The sequence below is a fragment of the Aspergillus candidus genome, assembly GCF_002847045.1.
Source record: "Aspergillus candidus strain CBS 102.13 unplaced genomic scaffold BDW47scaffold_2, whole genome shotgun sequence".
NCBI lineage: Eukaryota > Fungi > Ascomycota > Eurotiomycetes > Eurotiales > Aspergillaceae > Aspergillus > Aspergillus candidus.
The window spans coordinates 276,714-297,572 of NW_020194007.1; the positions used below are offsets into that span (position 1 = coordinate 276,714).

Consider the following 20,859-nt stretch of genomic DNA (forward strand, 5'->3'; position numbering starts at 1 on the left):
TGTTTTGTGTCGACTGAACAGCCTCAATCTACAACCTCCATGAGATGGATATATAAAAGGAGAGAAAGGGATCGACTATAGCATCTTTATCATCAGCATCAACAACTACAACAGCTTCACAGCTACAGTACAACACAGCCCAAATCAGACCCCTCAATCGTCGCGATTCATCTAGACATCCCACCACCTGAGGACTTCACTTCTACAAAATGCAGACCACCATCATCAACCACGCCGCTCGTCTTCTCCAGCTCCCCGTCGAGAGCATCGAGTTATCCTCCAGCTTCGTCAATCTCGGTGGCCACTCCCTGGTCGCCCTCGGACTGGCTTCCGCCTGTAGCAAGGATGGCATCCAGTTGACTCTCGAGTCCATTCTCCTGAGCCCTTCCATGTCCGATCTGATCGCCTCTGCCGTCGTCGCATCTCCGCCGCAGACTCATGCTCAGGCGGAGACTCAGACTCAGCCGCCATCTCAACCCCAGCTGGCCGAAAAGAAAGTCAAGGAAGTCACAGCGTGTGTCGACGAGTCCCTGACCGAAATGCAGCTCTCCTTCCTCCACAGCCACCAGACGTCGCCCGGATCCAACATGATCAACTTCTTCGAGACCTACCAGACTGCCCATGTCCCCATCGTCAAAGCCGCCTGGCAGACCGTCATCCAGACGGAGGACATTTTCCGCATGTTCTTTGACGCGGACGACTGCCACGAACAGCCTACCGCTCCTTTCAAGTGGACCGAAACGGTAGTCTCCTCTCGGGAAGAGTATGAGGCCGCTCTGCGCAAGGATGCCGATTCGGCGGGGATCGAATGCTCCTTTGACATTGTTACCCTCCCGGCGGCCGGAATCAGCACCATCGTCTGGCGCGTCCACCACGCCTTTGTAGACGGCATGTCTGGTCAGCTCGTCTACGGCAAAGTCCGCGATGTCATTGCGGGCCGCACCATCACCCCTGGCACTCCGTTCCGCAGCGTCGCCAACGACCTCCGCCGTCTGCAGCAGGAAGATCAGCAGAAGCACCAGCAGTTCTGGGCTCAGCAGAAGAAGCAGCATCCGCAGCCCGTCGGAGAGCTCGTCCTTCCCCCTGTCCGGGAGGAGATGCCCGCTGGAATTGATAGCGTCGCATTCTCCATTCCGCTCGCCGAGATCTCCGGCCACGCCCGTCAGACCGGAGTCTCCTTGGCCGCCTGGTATCACGCCGCCTGGGCCATGGTCCTCTCCCTCTACGCCGACTCGGACTCGGTCGTCTTTGGAACCGTCCTGTCTGGCCGCAACCTTCCCATCGCGGGTGTTCAGGACACCATTGGCCCTCTACTCAACGTGCTTCCCTTCCACGCTGCCCTGGATCGCCAGATGTCGACCCGCGACTTCCTGCGCACCATTTTTGCTCACTCGGTGCAGCTGGCTACGGTGCAGAGTTCTCTGCCTGACGACGGCTACAGCAGAAACTTCACCTCGGCGATTGCCATGGAGTTTGAGATGGTGGCGACTGACGACTGCCCGGTCCGCCCAGTGGAAAAGTCCTGGTTCCGCGTGGTCCCCGACACTCCACTGTCGGTCTACACCACCTACGACGGCACTCTCCGTCTCTGCTTCCGGCCGCAGCAGTACGACCGTCAAGACATCCAACTACTAGCTGACCACTTCCAAAATGCCATCCTCTCCCTGCTGTCAGACCAGACCATGGGCCAGTCCATGGCAGGGCTGATGACCGACGGCTGCAAGGACACGCTGATGCGGTTCGGCAACTGCAACAATGACTTAACCTCTCTTTGCTCCATCCACGACGATCTAGTCACGCTGTTTGAGCGTGCGGTTCGCGAAACTCCCGAGGGCGTTGCGGTCGAAAAGGCCGGCGTCCAGCTGACCTACGCTGAGATGGACCGAAAGGCCACCATCCTGGCGGAGCGAATGAACATCCAGCCGGGCGAAGTCGTCTGTGTGCTGGCAGACCGGTCGGTCAACTGGATCATCGCCATCTACGGGATCCTCAAGGCCGGTGGTGTATACTCCGCGCAGGATCCCGGCCTGCCTGACCACATCCGCAGCGTCAACTTCCAGACCGCCGGTGGAAAGCTCTATCTCGTGCCGGAAAACTCCCAGATGCACCGCAAGCCTGACACCTGCAATCACTGCCTGTCTGTCCAGGAGCTGACTCAAGACGTTCCCGCCGATTATCTTGTGCCCCGCCACCGGCCCGCCCCCCGTCCCGAAGACAACGCCTATTTGTGCTTTACTTCTGGCTCGACTGGCAAGCCCAAGGGTGTCATGTGCCACCATGCCGGTCTGGTTGCCTTCCAGAAGGACCTCGAAGTCAGACTGTTTGCTGCTCCCGGCCAGCGCATCTCGCAGCTCATGTCCCCGGCCTTTGATGGCAGCATCCACGAGATCTTCTCCGCCCTGTGTTACGGAGCCACGCTCGTTCTAGCCGAGGGGGTCGACCCATTTGCCCATTTGAAGAAGAGCAATGCTGCGATTCTGACCCCCTCCGTCGCCAAAATCCTCGCCCCTAAGGATTTTCCCGAGCTCCGAGCCGTATATCTAGTCGGCGAGCAGGTGCCTCAGTATGTCAACGATGTCTGGTCCTCTGCCACCACGCTCTACAACATGTATGGCCCCACAGAGGCCACTTGCGGTGCCACCATCACGCGTCTGCTCCCTGGCCAAACCGTCACTATCGGCGGTCCCAACCCCACCACTCGCATCTACATCCTCGGCCAGAACCAGCAGCTCCTGCCTCCCGGGGTCGTGGGAGAGATCTACTGTGCCGGGGTGCAGGTGGCCAACGGATACATTCGACGCCCCGAACTGACCGCAGAGCGCTTCCTGCCCGACACCATCACCAACCGTCCGGGCGAGAAGATGTACCGCACCGGAGACCGTGGCTTCTTCACAAGGTCCGGCCAGGTCGATTGTCTGGGCCGCAACGACCGCCAGATCAAGCTGCGCGGCTATCGCACCGACCTCAACGACCTTGAGACCCGTGTGGCGCAAGCCATCCACGAGTCCACGGCCGTCGCCATCTGCCCTAAGGACGACTATCTGGTCGCCATGATCCAGCCTGAGACTCTCGATGTGGCCGATGTCCGCAGCCGCATATCCCAGGTGCTCCCCGTGCACGCCATGCCTCGTCGCATCATGGTCGTCGACAAGTTCCCCATGACCCCTGCCGGCAAGCTCGACTACAAGGAGATTGCCAACCAATGCACCGCAGCCCCCCCGCAGCCGACAGTTTCCAAGAAGTCACAGTTGTCGAGCAAGACCGAGATAGCCCTGGCCGATCTGTGGAAGGAACTGCTCTCTCTGGGCTCTGACTCGGACATTGTCACTCCTGAGTCCAGTTTTGTTTCCCTGGGCGGGCACTCGGTCGTCCAGCTGCGCCTGGCCAGCAAGATTTCCAAGGCTTATGGCGTCAAGATGCCCGTCACCCGCATCGTCGAGTCGGCCAATCTTTCCGAGATGGCAAAGACGCTCGACGGCCTCATCAAGAACGTGCCCACAACCCAGACACGGGCCCTCAAGCCCCTGGGCCGCAACAAGGTGTCCCCCATCGAGCGTGAATGGCTGGACAAGTACCATCTCGAGCTGGGTACATCTGCGTTCAATGTGACGTTCGCCTGCAAGATCGACAGCTCCAAAGTTGACGTCGACCAGCTGATCGCCTGCTGGAACGCCGTCCTCGCCCGCCACGACATCTTCCGCAGCCGCTCCCACCTCGATTACCGCGGAAAGGGACCCCGCCGCAGATACGCCCGCTATTCCCCGCAGGTGATGCGGGTACAGGCCTTCAACCTCTGGCGCGAGTCCAACCGCCCCTTCCATCTCGACCGCCAACACCCGATCCGGGTCATCGTGTCCAAGACGATGATGCTCGCCTCGATGAGCCATCTGATTGCCGATCTGACCTCCCTGCAGGTCGTCCTGGCCGAAGTAATCCGTCTGTATCGCGGCCAGGGTCTGGGGCCCATCAGGCGCCGCTACCACGAGACCACCCAATGGAGCACCACGGCGACATCCGCCGAGACCGCCTGGTGGACGCAGTATCTCGACGGCGCCGTCACCCACCGCGACTACAGCATTCCCAACCTCACCCACCGGTCCAGCTACGGCGGCCAGACACACATGGCCAAGCTAAGCAAGACCCTAGCCACGCGCGCCATCCAGTTCTCCGAAGCCACCAGCACCACGCTGCACCAGCTGGGCCTGGCCGCAGTCGCCCTGGCGCTCCAGTGCACGCGCGACGACAGCGACATCGTCCTGGGCGGTCCCTACTTCAACCGCGGCCAGGACGACCTCGAGACCGTTGGACTCTTCCTCGAGCCGATCCCCATCCGCATCCAGTTCCCAGGCACTCGGGACACCAGCGCCGCGTCGACCCAATCATTCGTCCGCGCGGTGCAGCGGGCGAGCCAGTCGGCCATCGCACACGCTATTCCCTGGAACCAGCTGCTGGAGGCCGTCGGTGTCCGCCCGGACTTCCCCGACCACCCGCTGATGGACGTGATGGTAACCTTCCACGACGACCGCACATCGCCCAAGATGCCCGTCGACGGGCTGGACCCGGTGATCACTTACACCAAGGGCTCCAAGTTTGCGCTCCTGGTTGAATTCTGCGCCATTTCCAACGGGACGATCCTGATGCGACTCGAGCACGACACCGAGTGCGTCCCCGCGGAGAAAATTCACGGTGTGGAGAAGATGATCCTCGAGGCACTGCGCATGGTGGTTGAGGGCGTTGGATATACGTCTATCAAGGAGAAGTTGAGGACGATGTCCACCATCCCTGATCGGAACTTCAAGGCCATTCCTGGTAAGAACCCCAAGGTTCAACGGTATTTTGGAAAGGGGATTGCGGAGATACGGAGCGAGTAGGTTATACATTTGGCTTCTTCTTCTTCTTTCTCTTTTTTTTCTTCTGTTTTTTACAAATTCCTTCTCATGTATCTAGACTGGGTTGGCATCTTGGGATCTGGAGTTATGGGATAGAAAATCAAAGGCTGCCTCAATTGTCCATTAACTCGGAAGTGAAAGACGTAGTATAGATACTCGAGCATCTATTCTCAAACTGGTTGGTATCAACGCTTCCAAATCGCCCCTCTACTGTCTGGGCAGATGGACAGAGGATTCTCTCGCAAACCGAATAATAGAAGGTTTACATTTTGTCAAGAATCAGTAGAGTGTCACCATGCAAGAATAAATCCAGATTACCTTTTCTTGGAGAATTCTTGCTTGGTTATAATTGTTCTTTGAAATAAGTGCTCCGATCTTTAGCTCGTCTAATTAGATAAAGTTGCAAGGCAAATAAGATCAACATATGAGTCAACCTGTGAATAGAGACCGGATGGTCAATAGTTCACGGAAATCTATATGGGACGAGTTTTTAGTGCTGCGCTGTGCTGCTATTGAAGAACTGGGACAAGCGCTATTGATGTGTACCCCAAAATAGCAAGACAGACCTAGTCTGTACAAGATTGGAGAGATAGTTGAGCTGTCGTTTCAAAAGTTGGATAGAGGCCGCGGAAGTCAACTCGCGAGTACGAAACAAAACCGCTTTTGTTTGCACTAGGGATACTGTGTGTAACGGTGGATGCAGGCAGTTATCCTATCCCCAACCTCCCTCTCTCGGAAACGAGTCTTTCCGATGGATGGCCCCTGAGCACGGATACCTGGGGAGGCGATGATCAGCTATAAATGGGACTCATATAGGGGACAAAGAAGGTTACAACTACCTGAATTGGAGGATGCAGAAGAGACTCACAAAGAAAGAAAGGAAGGAAACAGCGCGTGACAGAAATAGACATGGAGGAATTGATGGAAAGGGTCCTCTATGTCATGTGTCTTGGCTGTAGATCACATAGTCGAGTTGACATGTCGAATGTTATAATTTGGCCGTTGGTCAAGTTGATTTCCTCCATGGGAGGGGATGGAGACTGCCTGTTTAATATACTGGTCGTTTTTCATCCTTGAGGTTATAATGGATTATCTGCAGGATGTCACTTCCTATTGATGACCTTTAATCATGAGTCGGTAGTATTTCCCGATGGATAGTCGACCAAGATGCTCGAGGATAGTCAAGCTGTTTGGATTAGAGTGAGGGACAATGTGCTGTTCACTTCAGGGATAACTGATGTTATTCGCTATGTCAAAACTTTGGATAGCTTCAATTCCGCGAGATGGAAGGTGGTACAAACCTGCATGGTTGGGCGCCTCAACGAGGAGGTATAACTTGTTTGCCTGAATTTGGTGGTATCACTTGTTTGCCTGGATTTGGTGGCTGACTGGTTCAGGCCAAGGCGAGAGATCGCCTAAGGCCACTTAGCGATCTGGCCAGGATCTCCTCCATCTCGGACCCACCCAACTAACAAACAGATTTATTGAACTCTATGATCCACGCAACTTGGAACCCCCTCTGCCATCTCCTACCAAACAGGCTAACATGTCTCACTTGCTTGATGGCCTCGATTGGATTCGATCTGATGGGTTCGCAAACCAACAAACTGTACCTACGCTAACGAGTCAGGTTCCAAGCTAATAGCAGCTTACTGGCTGCGCTCGCAGCCCACACCTAATGAAAATGTCAACCGAGTATCCCTCGTTCCAATCATATTTTGAGTTTTGAATCACCTCGTGGAGGAGTCGCGGACTCTCCACAGTCCTGTCATGGCATACAACCTGTGTGCGGGATAAAATCGAGATATCTCCGATCTCCGCAGATGCATCTCAGTGGAAGTTGAATCTCCCGACTCCTGTAACCCACGTACAGGCCGGAATTTCGCATCAAGCAGATACCAAATGAACCTATCGTATTCGCAAGAAAAAATCTCGGTTACCCCAGGAAAAAAGGGTGGCTGTTATAGCCCATTTTTGACGCCTTGACCAAGACTGGATCGCGACTCGCTAACGCCCCACCCCATCGCTTGCTAGCGAGGGTTGATCCGATCTGTAGATCCAATCCCGACAGCCATCGGCTTTCGTGAGATCCCTTATATATGGGTATATGGGGTTTCTCAATATATTCTTGGACCCCTCGTGCGAGTCTCCATAAAGCGGGACCGAGCGTGGGCTAAGGTCCTTGATGGCGCGCAGTCAGGAGCTGAAGGGGCAAAGTGGAAAGGAGCAATGAGACGATTCAGGGTTGATCCTTTGAGACCTAATTGAAGTTCAGCTGTCGTGCGTATGTACGCCACTGCCGAGCGGTTGGAGTTATAATATCCAAGTCTCCCTGTGGCCACCAGCCATCAGATCCATCTGGTTCAGACTCGACCCTTGGCACGTTCTCCTGATCAAGAATTTCTTTTTGGGTTCTCCATGCGCTATCCATCATAGCCACTCTGTAATCAGCTGGGACTCAGTATCGCCATCCAATCAATGCCTTGACCAGTGAGATCGGGTGCTCTTAACCCTCTTAAACGCAGCATGTTGGTCACTGGAGCCCCAGATGGGGGAAAATACATTGCCGTTTCTTACCTGTTGCGTCACATTATCCTCTCATGTGTGACCAGTGTGATGGGATGCATGACCACTCTTGAGCTTCTTCACAGACGCACATCTGCCTCCGGGTTCCACAATTGGTATGGTACACTAACCCTAGTCTAACGACCGGTTACTGACAAGCGGGATAGGTACTTGCTGCTCACATCCTCGATCGCAATGGGGGGAGTTGGGATCTGGAGCATGCATTTTATAGGGAATCGGGCAATCATCCTCGGCGATGGGGACAGTCACATCCAAATCTCATACAGCGTGCCCTATACAGGGCTATCATTCGTATGCCCTGTACTGATCCTGTTCACGGCTTTCTACGCCGGTGGGGCGAGTGAAAAGGCTGGTTACATTCGCATCATCTCGGGCGGTGTTTTGACGGGCGCCGCGGTCTTTGGGATGCACTACATTGGCCAGATGGGGATTTCCAACTACAACCTCGACTACCACGTCGGCAATTTTGTCGGCTCATTCATCATTGCAATCCTTGCAAGCACTGCGGCTCTGGGTATCTTTTTCCGATGGAAGGCTACATGGACAGGTTGCTGGTGGAGGCGTATTCTCTGTGGGCTCTTCCTCGCTGGTGCGGTGTCGGGCATGCACTGGACCGCTACCGTCGGCACCTTATACCGAGATTACGACAAGACTGTCAAGCCGACAGGCCAGGTATCTCGGAATCAAACTGCCATAATATGCTTTGTCTTTGTAAGTGCGTCGAGATGCATGCTATAGGTGCTTGTCTAACAACCACATGATAGTCCGCGATTGCCTGTGGAATCCTAACAGGCTGTGCTATAGTTGCTGGTGGGAACCGCAGACGACTGCGGACCCAGGCACAGCAGGTGACTCTCACGTGTGCTTTCTTCGATCATGCAGGGCGTATCATGGTCACGCCGCATGCGCTTCTTCCCAGTCGGAAAGTGGTGGACCGGTATGTTGGCAAGGTATGTGGATTGATGATAGCCTCGGGGGGTCCAGCTGCTGACATTTCGTGATGTAGACCTTCAACGACGACGATCTTACACGGACGCATCCTGCTTTCTTGTGGGCATTCCGCGCAAGCAGGAACTGGAATTTGGTGAAAGACGTGGTGCCGTTTATGAGAAGTCGGATCGAGTCGGACGAGACTCTGATGGAACACTACATCTCCAAGGGGATGGTCTCAGCGCAAGACACCGAGATGCAACCGGACTTTGATGGTCTGTTTAAACGACACTTCTGCGTGGCCGCACAGGATCTCGCCGACGAGGTTCGCCAGCCGCTCCAAGACCTGGGGATGCTGTACGACGATGTTTTGGCGACGACCACCCCGCGCTCCCACTTGTCTCGCATGATGGGCTACTCCCGGCTCCGTACCAGCAAAGGACAGGTGATGTTTACCGTGCGTAAACTAAGCAAGCAGGATGCATCACGGCTCGCAGGATCTGGATTCCGATTCACGACAATCGAGAACGTCACAGGGGTGCTTTCGCGTCGCATCCGCGTCCCCTCCGCGACGTTGGGCCTTCATCTGAAGGACATGCGAGACTTCGCCGCCACAAGCCGAGCCTTTGAGCCAGGCATTCATCTCGTGTCGTTCGTTCTGCGGCCAACTGTTCGCGATCGCTTCCAGGTCTTAACAGCGAAAGGCACAAGCAACCCCCTACCATCATCAACACTACAAATCAAGCGCCTTGACACGCAGCACCTAGCACTTCTCGCACACATGGAAGGCTGGACCATGACGGCATGCCTAAACTGGCTAAAATCAGACCGCGCCCGATTCTACAAAGACGTAGATGACTTCCCTTCGCAGCTCATCCACGCCATATCCTCCCTCAACGCGTCCCTCCCAACCGACGTCAACAGCGTCTCCAAATTCTCCTCACGACCTCTGATCGCCCCCTGCAGGGGACTCAGAGACTCCAACAGCACCAAAACCTGCACCCTCCTATCTTTCTGCACCGTCGCATCGCTCGACACCCGCGTCTCGAACCCAAACCTCACCTTCACCCCTCTCCGCCTCTTCCGCGTCCAGCAACAAGTTAACGACGGCGTCCCCGACAGCGACGACTTCACCAAAGAGCTGGGCCAAGACCTATTCTACTCGACAATCCGCTCAAACTTCGAAGCTCTCACCCCGTCGTCTCCCTCCTCCTCTTCTCCTTCCCTCTCTCCCTCCGCCCTCCGCTTCTGGCCAAAAAAGAACAAGAAGGAAAACAAAAACAGCAAACAACTTCGCATCGAACCCAAGCTCCTCTCCCGGGCCTCGTCAGTCTCAACCGAACCACCCCTCACCCCACTAGGCGACATCATGGTCCGCAGGGAGATTAAAGTCGACATCGCCAGGCCCCCCGAGCCAGCAGCGGATCTTGAGCAGGAACCACAGATCCTGGAGACGACTGTTGTGGCGGGGAGAATGGCGTGTAGCAATTATGTGGATGAGCTTTATAATTTGTGTTATTCGCCTGGGGTACGGCAGAGGCCGGATTCGGGGTTGCAGCATGTTCCTCGTTTTTATTCTTAACTTGGACTGGCTGCTCATATCTTGATCTTCGGCGCATTTAGGAGCCATTCTGTATAAAACTAGATTGATTTTCTAGGACGGCCGTAGATTTCCTCTTCGGGACACCGCCGCTTTAGTGAGGGTGCTCACTATGGATTATATTTAATTAAATAACAACTCTAGCACCAATAGAGTTATGAAGTACCGAAAAGGCGCCCAGGTCAGCTATGTATCCACCATTCCGGTCCACAGGAGCATAATCTTTCATTCACCTCCCTCCAGCTGCTTGAGCTAAGCAGGGCGCTCAACAAACAAGAAGACTCGTAACTCATGGCATTGGCCAAGATGGATTTTCTTCAATCAGAGAATCAGTAGGAGGCTGGATAGACTCACATGTATTCAGAACTAAGTTGTTTATTGTTTTGTCCTTTCAGAATTAAGTTGTTTATTGTTTTGTCCTTTTAAACATACCCATTACTATCATAAACTCCGTCATGGTGGGTGGATATGGCTTTTGCTCGAGGACTTGGGTAGGAAAGGAATCCATGTGAACAGCATCATTGATTACACAATGTTGGGCTATTCAATTGCTCAGTCAACGGGTCAGGCTCATAGCAGAGAGTATTATAGTTACCGCCTCCATCGATGTACCGGATGAAGTTCCGCGGAATTATATAAATCAGCAGGTGAGAATCTTCTGAAGTGCATCACTGGATGAGACGCGAAATCGTTGGAACCACCCGTGGTTGTAGTGACCTTATCTCACTGACCCCGCAGGGTCTAGAAACCTCATTTCTGGCCTCATGTCTTGCCCTATTTGGCAACCTTAACAGCATGAAGGCCTAACCGGAAGCCTAATCGCACTTCTTCCTATAATATTCTCTAGCCCACAGAAGCCGGTGAGTGATGATATAGTTCTTAGTATTAGCGCAGCCTTAGTATCATTGCATTGACCCCTCTTTCTTATTTGCCTGGAGGTATCAGCCTGGTTCTCGGCCATGCACCTTCTTAGCCACGACAAGCAAGCTGCATACAGATCTGCAATTGCTACCTAATGGAAATATGATGCTGCAGGGTTGTCTCTATCCTACTGGATGCTCGGGAGGGGTGTACTGCTTGCATTGTATGAATAAGAACTAACCTGTGCTTCTTGGCTGCGTTATTTTGCGACATCGTATGGACTTACATGCAACCGTGCCCGAGACATTGACAGTAATGATATCCATGTTGCTTGGCGCCTGGTTCATACATTGACTGTGACATCTGGGCTATCTATGGACAGCGGCTCCTTGATACTTATATCTACCCTCATTAGGAGTTCTGTAGACATCTCATTTCACCAAATCTCGGCATATGTTTGACTCCATTGTTGGTGTCATATCTGAACATTCCACATCCGAATCCGTCTTTCGCCATGGTTCAGCTCTGTAGGGACCCGGGAAGTAACAACTTGCATCTTGTGGACCGTCTTTGCGAGGCTCTGCAACAGATAGGGACTTTCTCCGTCTCCGAATATGTTCAACAGCTTCAGGAACATGTCAGCAATGTTAGTGGGATAGACACTCTGCTGTCAAATGTCAGCGCTGGGTCGCCACGCGAACCACTGCAGGGCGGGAAACATCTCTCAAGTGCAGACGCAAGACCACTAGTTCAAACCCTGGCACACGCGTTCGTCGCTCGTGCATTGTCCAATGTTCCGTCATCTGACGATCCGTACGGCTTTCGGAATTGCATCGACAAGGTAAAAATGACTGATACCCCCAAAACCGAGCCTGTTAGATACCTTGCACCCGACTGACCCAATTGCCGTATTAGGAGTTCGCGGACATATCACTGATTGACTGCATAACGCGCTTGACTGGGTACTGCTATGCGGACTATCTCGACCGGCACCTAGTGCAGCAGCAGCTGCCGACCCTTGGCGACCTGCAGCAACGACCTGGGTTTTGTGACGCTTTCTACGAATATTTTCTTCGTTCAGAAACACTCGAAGACGACGTGACGTACGACGGGGAAAACAACCATGATGCCTATAGTTCTAGCATGATTTTCATTGCAAACTATTTCATGCACGATGCGACCCCTAAAATCCATGTAGCCAGTGAGATTTGGGACACACAATTTGGCCAACTTGAGTCCGCACGCATCCTGAGAAGACTAAGTACAGGGATGGATGCACATTCTGTTGTTCATCCGGCGGCTAAGGCGCTATCCATGAATTACGGATCACTGCAGCGAACCACATCATATGTGTACCTGCGCCCTCCAACCGCGGACGATATCAGCGAGCCATTCCGACACATACCGCTGCACGACGAAGCCAGAGAGACGATAACTGACATCCTCGACTTGGGTTTTGAGTTTGGTGACTGGAAGTCCAAGGGCCATTCATTGCTCGAGTGCTGGAACAGCCAAGAATACCCCTATCAGCAGGCCATTCGCTCCCACGTCAAGGCTGAGGTACCACACTATGAGGACGCACCACCCATCTTTTCCGGGGAGTCATCAATGCCACCTCCTCAAGTGACAGTCGTGACGGTAGTAAAGGGAGAGAGAATCAAAGAATGGATAAACCAAGGTGAGTACTGGATCACCAGTCTAGGGAAAGTACGGTGGCGCTAATGGTGTTCAATTCCAGTCCGATCGAGCTACCCACGCATTATTACCAGTGCTGCCCCGCAAAATTGGACCAGATCGCCGGTCAGTTCGGGTGCATCCTGTTTCGTGGGAGGAACGCAAGTGATTACGCGCGACGGGACTAAAAATATCGAGGATTTGAGAGAGAATGACTGGTTAGTGACGGATGGGGAGAAACACGAATTTGGGCTCGTATCAGACGAAAAGGTCGCCACGCCAGTCAAGTCGCCCCTTATTCATGGTTTCAGTAAGTTAAGATACATGTCATTTGACCTCCTTTTTGTTCTAGATCCTAATGAATGTCCCTTGTCAGACAATGGGGCCCCCTTCTTTACCGCCGGCCACGTCTTCCATACGACAACTGGCCGACGGGCGGTCGATCCTAACCTTGCGATGAAGGAGAATCCTTGGCTCGACGTTGGCCGACTTTCCGTGGGACACGTGCTTTATCGTATCTCCCCTGGCTCTTCGAAATATGAGGAAGTCCCGATTGAGAGCATACATTCGCAGCGGATGCCAGAGGTTGAGTATGTCTACGGGGTTCATCTGAGAGAGGGCCGCCGGCGATACCACGCAAACGGATTTCTGGTAGCTGTGAACTATCCTGAGGTGAGTGGTTGCGGCTAATTTCTACGACGCTGTTGCAGTGCTGACCAGCCTAAAAAAAAAGATAACCATGAAAGGCATCGCCAAGATGTTAGATACGATTCCCCCACAAAATCGCGTTTCGATGCTGAGGGCTCTCCAAGAGCTCTCCCCTCTGTTCGAGCGATTCGGGATCGCCACTGTGATGGACCGTTTCCATGAAGAACTACACAAAGAGTCCACCGGTTCAATAACGCGACTATACACGGTCAACTCAAATAGTCTGGCTGACCCTAGCCATCGGATGGTGAGGTTCATTCCGGAAGAAATCCCAGGGGAGAACTACGAGGACATGCCTACTCCTCTACCACACCTTACTCTGAGAGAAGGGGTGGCTTCCATCGACGACAAGATCTGTGAAAACGTGACACTCGACAAACAAACCATATATTGGACTAGGAAGCTGGAAGGCCACCAAATATTCGAGCATGGATTACTTCAGATCGATTCTATCTCGGCGGCTCATGGCCGGATTTCATACTCCCGGGATATTGGGAACCTAGTGCCCGCGTCTATTACGGAGAAGCAGTTCTTTGCTTTTGCGCTGCATTTGGATTCCCCTCCGTCGTACCTGGACACTGTGAGCAGTGATTCCCCTCCGCCGGTCTACTCAGGTCAGCGAACCCTAGCAGATGGCACCGGACGAAAAAACCCGCTTCTTCCTCCCAAAACCCATAACATGATCTTCGGCAGGGACCACTGGAAGGCTGGAGAGATACACCTTAGCGATCCCCTCCCCTTTGGAAGTATTGAACTTGCGTTCTACCGTCAGGAAGACGGTGCTGAGCATTCTCCAAACTTAGTCGCTACAGTGCCGGCCCTTGATGACCTCTTTTGCACCATCAACCATAACTTCACCGATCCAAAGGTCGGACAATTGGAACAATTCTATACGACTGCCCGTGTGAAATCGAAGGATGGAAAGGGGACCGAGAAGATCCGAATAGCGATGACTCGTCATGCCCTAGAGCTGCTCTACGAGATACAGGATCCGCGGCTCGAGATGGAGGAAGACAAGAATCCCCACAGAGTAACGTTTAAAAACAATCTGAACACTGACGTGTCACTCGGAATGCTTTTCAGCTCCTTGGAATTTACCCTAGGACCCGATCATACGACGGCAACTGGATCTATATGGGAGTACGATCCCAGGACGGCCACCAGACAAGGCACAAGGTAAGCCTAACCCTCCGGCAATATATATATATATATGAAATATAATGATACAGATGAAACTAATTAAATGACGTATCTTAACAGACATACTCTGATCTCCGACCCCAGCTCGATCGCAAGAGGACGGAAAATCGCGACTCGTCGAGAGGCCGTGGCAGCAGCTAAAACAATCCCTCATGACAGCCGTGATGCAAGTACACCTCACAAGCCGGCAACACAAGCCGCTCAATCCCCTCGCCGTGTTAACCATCTCAACAAAATCCGTGAGGCTGAAAGTTGCAATGCCAACGATGTGAGTGGAGCTTATCTTTACCCGATACTATTGCGCACAGTTCTAACTTCCCTTGATCGCTTCTCGCCCCAGCTGGATGCAACTACTCGGATGCTGCTTCAGAAGGCTATGTACTACCATATGAAGTCCCAAGATCGGGAGCAAATCTACGGATCTGAGCAACCCGAGGTCCCTGATAGTCTGGGAAAGAATTTGCCTAGCTCCCTGAGTAGCTGGATTTGCGGTACTTACGCTCCAGCATTCACCGCGCTTGAGATCATGAAGTCGGTCCCTACCAAAGGCTGGACTACCACTTTCACCGACGAGGAGAAGGCCAGAATCAAGTATTTTTGGACGGGCCAGGTCTGAGTTTACTACACCTCATAATCCAGCCACTGAGGAAACGTACGGCTAATTTTCTGTCACAGGGTTCGAAGTGTCTGGCCGGGTCTAAAGAATATAAGCAGCTTAACCGGATGTGCGTCCGGGAGGCCATGCTTAAGCTAACCAAACTCAATGATTATTTGGATAAAGGTCCTAAATGGGCTACCGCTTATTACAACGACCTGTGGGATAACAGACAAGACGACATCCTTTTTGAGATTGGTGACAACGGCTCTGTAAGCCAACAACCCCCAGCAAACAATCGTTGATTCGACTCTCCGAGCACTGACAAAAGGAAATTTATCATGTAGAGAGAATCTCTGGACAAATACTGCGTCATTCTTGACGTATTGGATCCGGATACCAATTACTCCCGAATGCTGTACGATGCGATCTGTGCGAAGGCAGATGCAGCTTTCAGCTCGGCTCCGAGCGACATTAGTGTCGATGACGTCCCTTGGATACCAAAGGCCCTGACATGGTTAAGAGAAGGCCTTGCTCAAGAGAAAGGAGACATAGATCCGGAGCTACGCACAGCCCTTCTGAAGGACTTGCAAGAATTTCTCAGGGAGCAAGGTGTGGAATCTGCACGGCTGTCTGAGAGACTTTCGGGGTCGGCGAACTCGGAGCTCCTGAACACACTGTTGAAAGCTCCACACTTTTGTGAGGCATTCAAGGGTTTTGGCCGTGGGATTTGGTATCGAAGCACCACTGTAGCAATAGGAGAGCCCCATTTACATTCGATGAAGCTATCACATGCAGGTGGGAAAATTGGCACACTGCTCAAGGTAAGTAGAGCATCTGAAAACCCGAAAATGATTCCCGGATAAGGGTGGAAATAACAGCAATAGTGCCTTTTCGTCTTCGGGATCGGGGTTTTCGCTTACTATGGCCCAAAATTAAGCCCGGGAGAGATCGGACAGTTAGGAACCAACATCGGGTCCAGTGTGCTGAATATTCTCTCTCCGCATATTGTCAAGCAGGCCCCACGCAGCGCATTGGCCGCAGAGATAGAGCTCGCGGTGATAGGCGAAAAGATTGAAAAGGCACCCCGGAACTGGGGGAAAGCGGGTCTCGAAGCCAAGAGAGATGAAATCTACAGCGAGATCGTGAGTGAGCTGATGCATAGCGAAGAAAACGCGACTGTTTCTTTCTTTGCCCGCATCCGCGCTAGAATCGGAATTCCCGCCGCTGTCCTGCGCATATTAGGGATTGCTTTGGGGGTGGCGTTCGTTGGCTTTTTGGTCTGGGACCTTGTGGCCCACGGAAACAAAATGTCCACCGCCCAGCAAGCACTCGCTGTGCTTCAGATCGTTCTGGAGTTGGCCGTGATCATTTGTGAGGTCGCCTCCATGCTGACTGCTGTGGCATGGATCCCAGTTGTTGGTCAGATCCTGGTGATTGCAACCCTGATAGTGAGCATCCTCATTATGATATTCGGGGATACCGAACACCAAGCAACCCCCGGGGAAAAGTTTGTCGAGAGTATGCGGGACTCGTCAAGCTGGTTGGTAACGATGGACGATCCCCCGACACCCCTTCTCACTTACAGTATCAACCAAAGCAAGGGACGCCAGAACTCAGAAGCTACCATCGAGATCACTGCGTCGAATGCAATCAACAACGATCTGACGCTCCTCGATCCAGACGCCCAATTCAATCACGCAGGAGCTCCCGCGACGGATACTCTGATAAATATCAGCCTGGAATTTACCGAGGGCACTGATAAATCTTGTCTTTTCGCTCATAGTGGCCCCTCGCGTGCTGACGCGCTGGAGTGGGACGTCAATGTTCCAATACCCAACGCCTTCGAGTTCGGCATGTCCGAGCCCAATGGGAAGTCTGATTCTAGAGTGATATGCCATCGGGTCTGGACATCGTCTAGGCGAACCGAGGCTCAGGTGGGCGCAAAACTCAAAGCCAGAGAGCAGATCCGGTTCAAGGTTAGTGGCCAATTGAACAAGGCGGGCACATCAACTCTTACAGTCACGGAAAAGCGTCCGGGGGCAATGGATTGTGTTCAAGAGTTTACGTATGAGAAGGAGTAATTGTGAGCGATAAACACTAGCTTACTGGCCCATTTACTTTTGGCGGGGAAGAGGGGGGGAGGGCGCTTTTTCTTTCCCATTCACTGTGTATCTCCGTCTTAAGCCCACCCATTTCAAGATCAGTATATTAAACTTGAACAACCACCACATACGCAAAGCTAGACCCTCTCAATCCATGCCTTCTCTGTAACCCGGGTAGAGAGGTCCCAAGAAGTCGGGTTCTCTGTGGAGACAGATTAGGTTGAACGGACATGAATCAACCCCACTGGGGCTTAGGCAGAAGCAAACTAGTTGAGAGAGCTTGGAAGAGCTCGTTGCTGGCTTTCAAATCTTTTGTAAACTAGTCAGCAGATGCCGAGTAGGCTGAAGATGCGAGGGTAACGGCGAAGACCGACAAAGTTGCCATGCCTGCCATCATCCGTTAAGCATCATGGCGACGCGCAATCTGCTACTCTCAGCATGTGGTCAGCTGACTCTGCTACACTAGGATTTATGCGGATTCTACCCCGTGACTTTTGAGTATGCGGCGATGTACAATTCTTGTCCCTGAGGAGTGCAGGCAAGATTTCTAGAGGATAAGGAGTAGATTTACGCGGTTTGCTGTTGGGAGGAGCTTTGAGTTGCTGGGTAGGGGGGGGGAGCTTCTGGAAGAGTCCTGTTTCCCGATTAATTGATCGCTGGGCCTTTGATTTCTAGAGGTTTAATGGAGGGAGATGGGTATACTATGTGCTGTTGTAGTTGTTTGGTGGTTCTATCTGTATCTACCTGGGTAGTATAGGATAGATGAGTAGGTAGGTAGATAGGTAGGTAGTAGGGAGTAGGTAGTAACCGCTCCAACATTGTAATAAGCAGTAAGGTATCCCTTAGCTAACCCCACAAGTACGTGCGATCATCGCGGAATCTATCCGGCACAAAAAAGAAAAGAAAAATGAAGAAAAACCTGCTAATGCAATCAAATCAATCATCCGCCCAACCGGAGTATTGTGTGCACCCAAATGCAAAAACATGGTATGGTAGTTCATCCATTGATTGAAAGTCCAACACCGCTAACGCCTCACCGGTCGAATAGAATGGAATAGAATAGAATAGGATGTTGGTCGTGCTCTCGGAGCGGGGGGATATGAAATGTGTAGTGGATCGAAAGTGACATCTTCGAGTTTGGTAATGGAGGTGATGATAACGAAACAGATATGAAATAAAGAAAAGGAATTCATCAATCGCTCACAGGATGCTGTAATGACGGGGACCGGAAGCATGTTCGTCCCCAACGCCGGGCAATGCGAACCCCATGTATGTATCGTAACTTCGTATGAGACTCGAGATGACAGTGCAGGAGTAGGGTAGGTATGGTAGGGATGTAGGCAGATAAGGCGGGTAAAAGAGGGGTAAGGGGAAGGGAAGATGATAAACCGACTAGATAGCAGGGGAGTTGCGGCTCCGACTGATGCGCTTGCTGCGCCGTGGCTTTTGTTCATCGGACGGAGTTGCACGAGAAGCAGTCTCCCCAGCCTCTACGGCCTCTCCACCCTCCACATTCTGCGTCTGGTCCAGAGCAACAGGACTGGTCCGGGAGACCAAGTCGCTTTCTGCCGGCGGGGCCGGCTCAGGAGGGGAATGCTGCACCGTTGCGTCCGGGCTGACCCGCAGACGGAGCGACACCAGGTCATTTCGGTCATCCCGAAAGGCAATCCCCACGGTCACATCCGGGAGGATGCGTCGCTTCTGGTCGCGGGTGCGCAGGCGGCGGTTCGCAGGTCGGGGATCTTCCTCGTCGGTATCGTCCGCCGAGCGTTTGCTGCCTGTACTAAAAGGCGACGAAGACCGCGACGACGGCTGCAGACGCGTTTTCATGATAGCCCGGGGCGCCGGAGCGTCAATGGCGGGTCCGCCTTCACTGATGAGGTTGCCAAAAGCACTGTCAATGTTACCACGGCACTGCTCCAGCATATCCACGATGACGGCCCGGTCATACTTGCCACCGAGCCCCTCCTGGATTGCAGAGATCTTCCACGGAGTGGCCACATCGACGACCGCGTTGGCGACCGTTGTTGCCTCCTTTTCGGCCTCTTTGCTGATCTTGGGGATACAGGGCAAGCCGGTGCGGGGACCATTGAGGTGGCGCACCGAGGAATAGTGATTGAAGTCCTGGGACAGGTTAGTCTTTCAGGACTGTAAGAATGGGAAGAGATACCTACGTGAAAAGAAACGTGGACGACGTCCCGTTCCTCCGACTCCGGAGCATGGACGTCACGGAAGTTCTGCACACCATACTCGGTGTACACGTTGACATCCATCTTGAACGACTGACAAAAAGCCTGTATCTCCTCCGCCCCTCCCCAAACACCAGCTTTCCTAGATTCCGCCACTTTGGTATCGAAGCTTCGATCCTTGTCTTTGGAGGACGGTGGGGCGGGGCTGGCCGAGGCGGACGACCGATGAGACGCGTACTTGGCAGCCGAGGCGGCGGCGCGCCGAGGAGCGCGACGCTCACCCCCGACAGCCGGAATGAAATTCATAAAGTATTCTTTATTGGCACCGATGTGATCGGCGAGACGGACACGGATATCCTCGGCATGGCCAAAGTCACCGAACACTTGGTCGGAGAGGGCGTAGTAGAGGCAGTTCCCTATGTGCGGGTCTAGTCAGAAACAGCTACCACCCCCCGAGACCGGGGGACCCCATTGGCGCGAGAGAAGAGCATTACCATCACCCTCTGTGGGAAGAGCGTAGAGGTCCAGCTCCTTGAGACACGACAGCTCGAGACATTCGGGCTCGACGGTCATGGTACGCGTCTTGCGGGTGGGTTTGGACGGACGGGCGGAACGGTGTTTGTGGTGTTTTTTCTGGAGGGGCGGGAGATCGACGGAGGCATCGTCGGAGGAGGTTGACGAGGAGGACGAGGTAAAGGAGGAGGAGGACGGCGTGGTGGAATTGGTAGAAGATTGAGGCGTGTCGACTATGGGGACGATACGCCCACCGTGAGGAATATCGGCCATGATTGTAGCAGCTCTGCCCGACGAAAGACCCTCATTTGGGAGGCAGCAGAAGAAGAGAGAGAGAGAAGAAGAAAAGAAGAAGAGAGCTCCGTCGAGCAGAGTTCAAGGAAGAGAAAGCAAAAGGGGGTTGGTGAGGTAGACAATAGGTAAGAGTTGCAATAATGAGTGAATGAAGACGTAGGCGAGACAGCAATGAGTGAATCTCGATGCGTCCGGGTTGCCGGATGGTCGCTACCAGACGGGCGATTGGATCGGAATATCGAAGGGTTCAGTTGTGAAGATGACCAACAGTGTCATTCACTCATCACGATCACTTCTTCTGTAATCAGTATGATAGGGATCTCTCCTTTCTATACCTCTGAGACTTTCCACTTCCTATAGATCGATTGATACTTGTACTGTTGTGAAGTCTTTTTTTTTCTCGGTCGGAGAACTGCGGAGGTCGGTAACTTTGGTATGGTCACTTTGGTCTGGTACGGTAAGGAACAGCAGGCGGTGAGAAGATTTTTATGCTGTCATTGGTTTATGTCGCGACAGGATCTCCACCAGATGACGAAACGCGTCACTTTATATTGAGATGACCCAGTCAAGCGTGCCCAATGCAGGAGATGACTTGTCTGCTCGAGGAGATCGGCTGAAGAATCACGCATGACCCCATGACAGTTGATCAATTAGGTAGATGGCTGTGACCTGTTGCAGTGTGGGAGTCTATTTGACTGACAGGAATAGCATCATA

General features: G+C 53.0%; 4 protein-coding genes across 4 annotated transcripts; 3 read left to right on the forward strand and 1 right to left on the reverse strand.

The window, feature by feature from the left end:
* Positions 1-209: 209 nt before the first annotated feature.
* On the forward strand, positions 210-4,871 carry BDW47DRAFT_121922 (acetyl-CoA synthetase-like protein; the record flags this gene model as incomplete). The annotated part of the gene is made up of 1 exon (XM_024815737.1): positions 210-4,871. The coding sequence occupies one exon, from the start codon at positions 210-212 to the stop codon at positions 4,869-4,871; it is 4,662 nt and encodes a 1,553-aa protein (XP_024676148.1).
* A 2,143-nt stretch (positions 4,872-7,014) lies between these two features.
* Positions 7,015-9,987, forward strand: BDW47DRAFT_131431 (MHYT domain-containing protein; the record flags this gene model as incomplete). Its single annotated transcript, XM_024817308.1, has 4 exons — positions 7,015-7,570; positions 7,622-8,186; positions 8,240-8,425; positions 8,482-9,987. The coding sequence occupies exons 1-4, from the start codon at positions 7,416-7,418 to the stop codon at positions 9,985-9,987; spliced, it is 2,412 nt and encodes an 803-aa protein (XP_024676149.1). The 5' UTR covers positions 7,015-7,415.
* A 4,866-nt stretch (positions 9,988-14,853) lies between these two features.
* On the forward strand, positions 14,854-17,231 carry BDW47DRAFT_97933 (uncharacterized protein). The gene is made up of 4 exons (XM_024820522.1): positions 14,854-15,058; positions 15,124-15,315; positions 15,391-15,867; positions 15,931-17,231. Exons 1-4 carry the CDS (start codon positions 14,975-14,977, stop codon positions 17,125-17,127), a joined length of 1,950 nt encoding a protein of 649 aa, XP_024676150.1. The 5' UTR covers positions 14,854-14,974; the 3' UTR covers positions 17,128-17,231.
* A 613-nt stretch (positions 17,232-17,844) lies between these two features.
* BDW47DRAFT_97934 (OTU domain-containing protein) lies at positions 17,845-20,488 on the reverse strand. The gene is made up of 3 exons (XM_024820523.1): positions 19,832-20,488; positions 19,323-19,753; positions 17,845-19,272 (listed from the first exon to the last, which is right to left on the reverse strand). Exons 1-3 carry the CDS (start codon positions 20,121-20,123, stop codon positions 18,541-18,543), a joined length of 1,455 nt encoding a protein of 484 aa, XP_024676151.1. The 5' UTR covers positions 20,124-20,488; the 3' UTR covers positions 17,845-18,540.
* Between the last annotated feature and the right edge of the window lie 371 nt (positions 20,489-20,859).

Coding starts and splice junctions, on each gene's coding strand:
- BDW47DRAFT_97933 (XM_024820522.1), top strand. CDS start 14,975: ATGAAGTCGGTCCCTACCAAAGGCTGGACTACCACTTTCACCGACGAG. Junction 15,059..15,123: donor AGTATTTTTGGACGGGCCAG/GTCTGAGTTTAC, acceptor TTTCTGTCACAG/GGTTCGAAGTGTCTGGCCGG. Junction 15,316..15,390: donor AGATTGGTGACAACGGCTCT/GTAAGCCAACAA, acceptor TTTATCATGTAG/AGAGAATCTCTGGACAAATA.
- BDW47DRAFT_97934 (XM_024820523.1), bottom strand. CDS start 20,123: ATGGCCGATATTCCTCACGGTGGGCGTATCGTCCCCATAGTCGACACG. Junction 19,754..19,831: donor TCTTCCCACAGAGGGTGATG/GTAATGCTCTTC, acceptor ACCCGCACATAG/GGAACTGCCTCTACTACGCC. Junction 19,273..19,322: donor TCGTCCACGTTTCTTTTCAC/GTAGGTATCTCT, acceptor AACCTGTCCCAG/GACTTCAATCACTATTCCTC.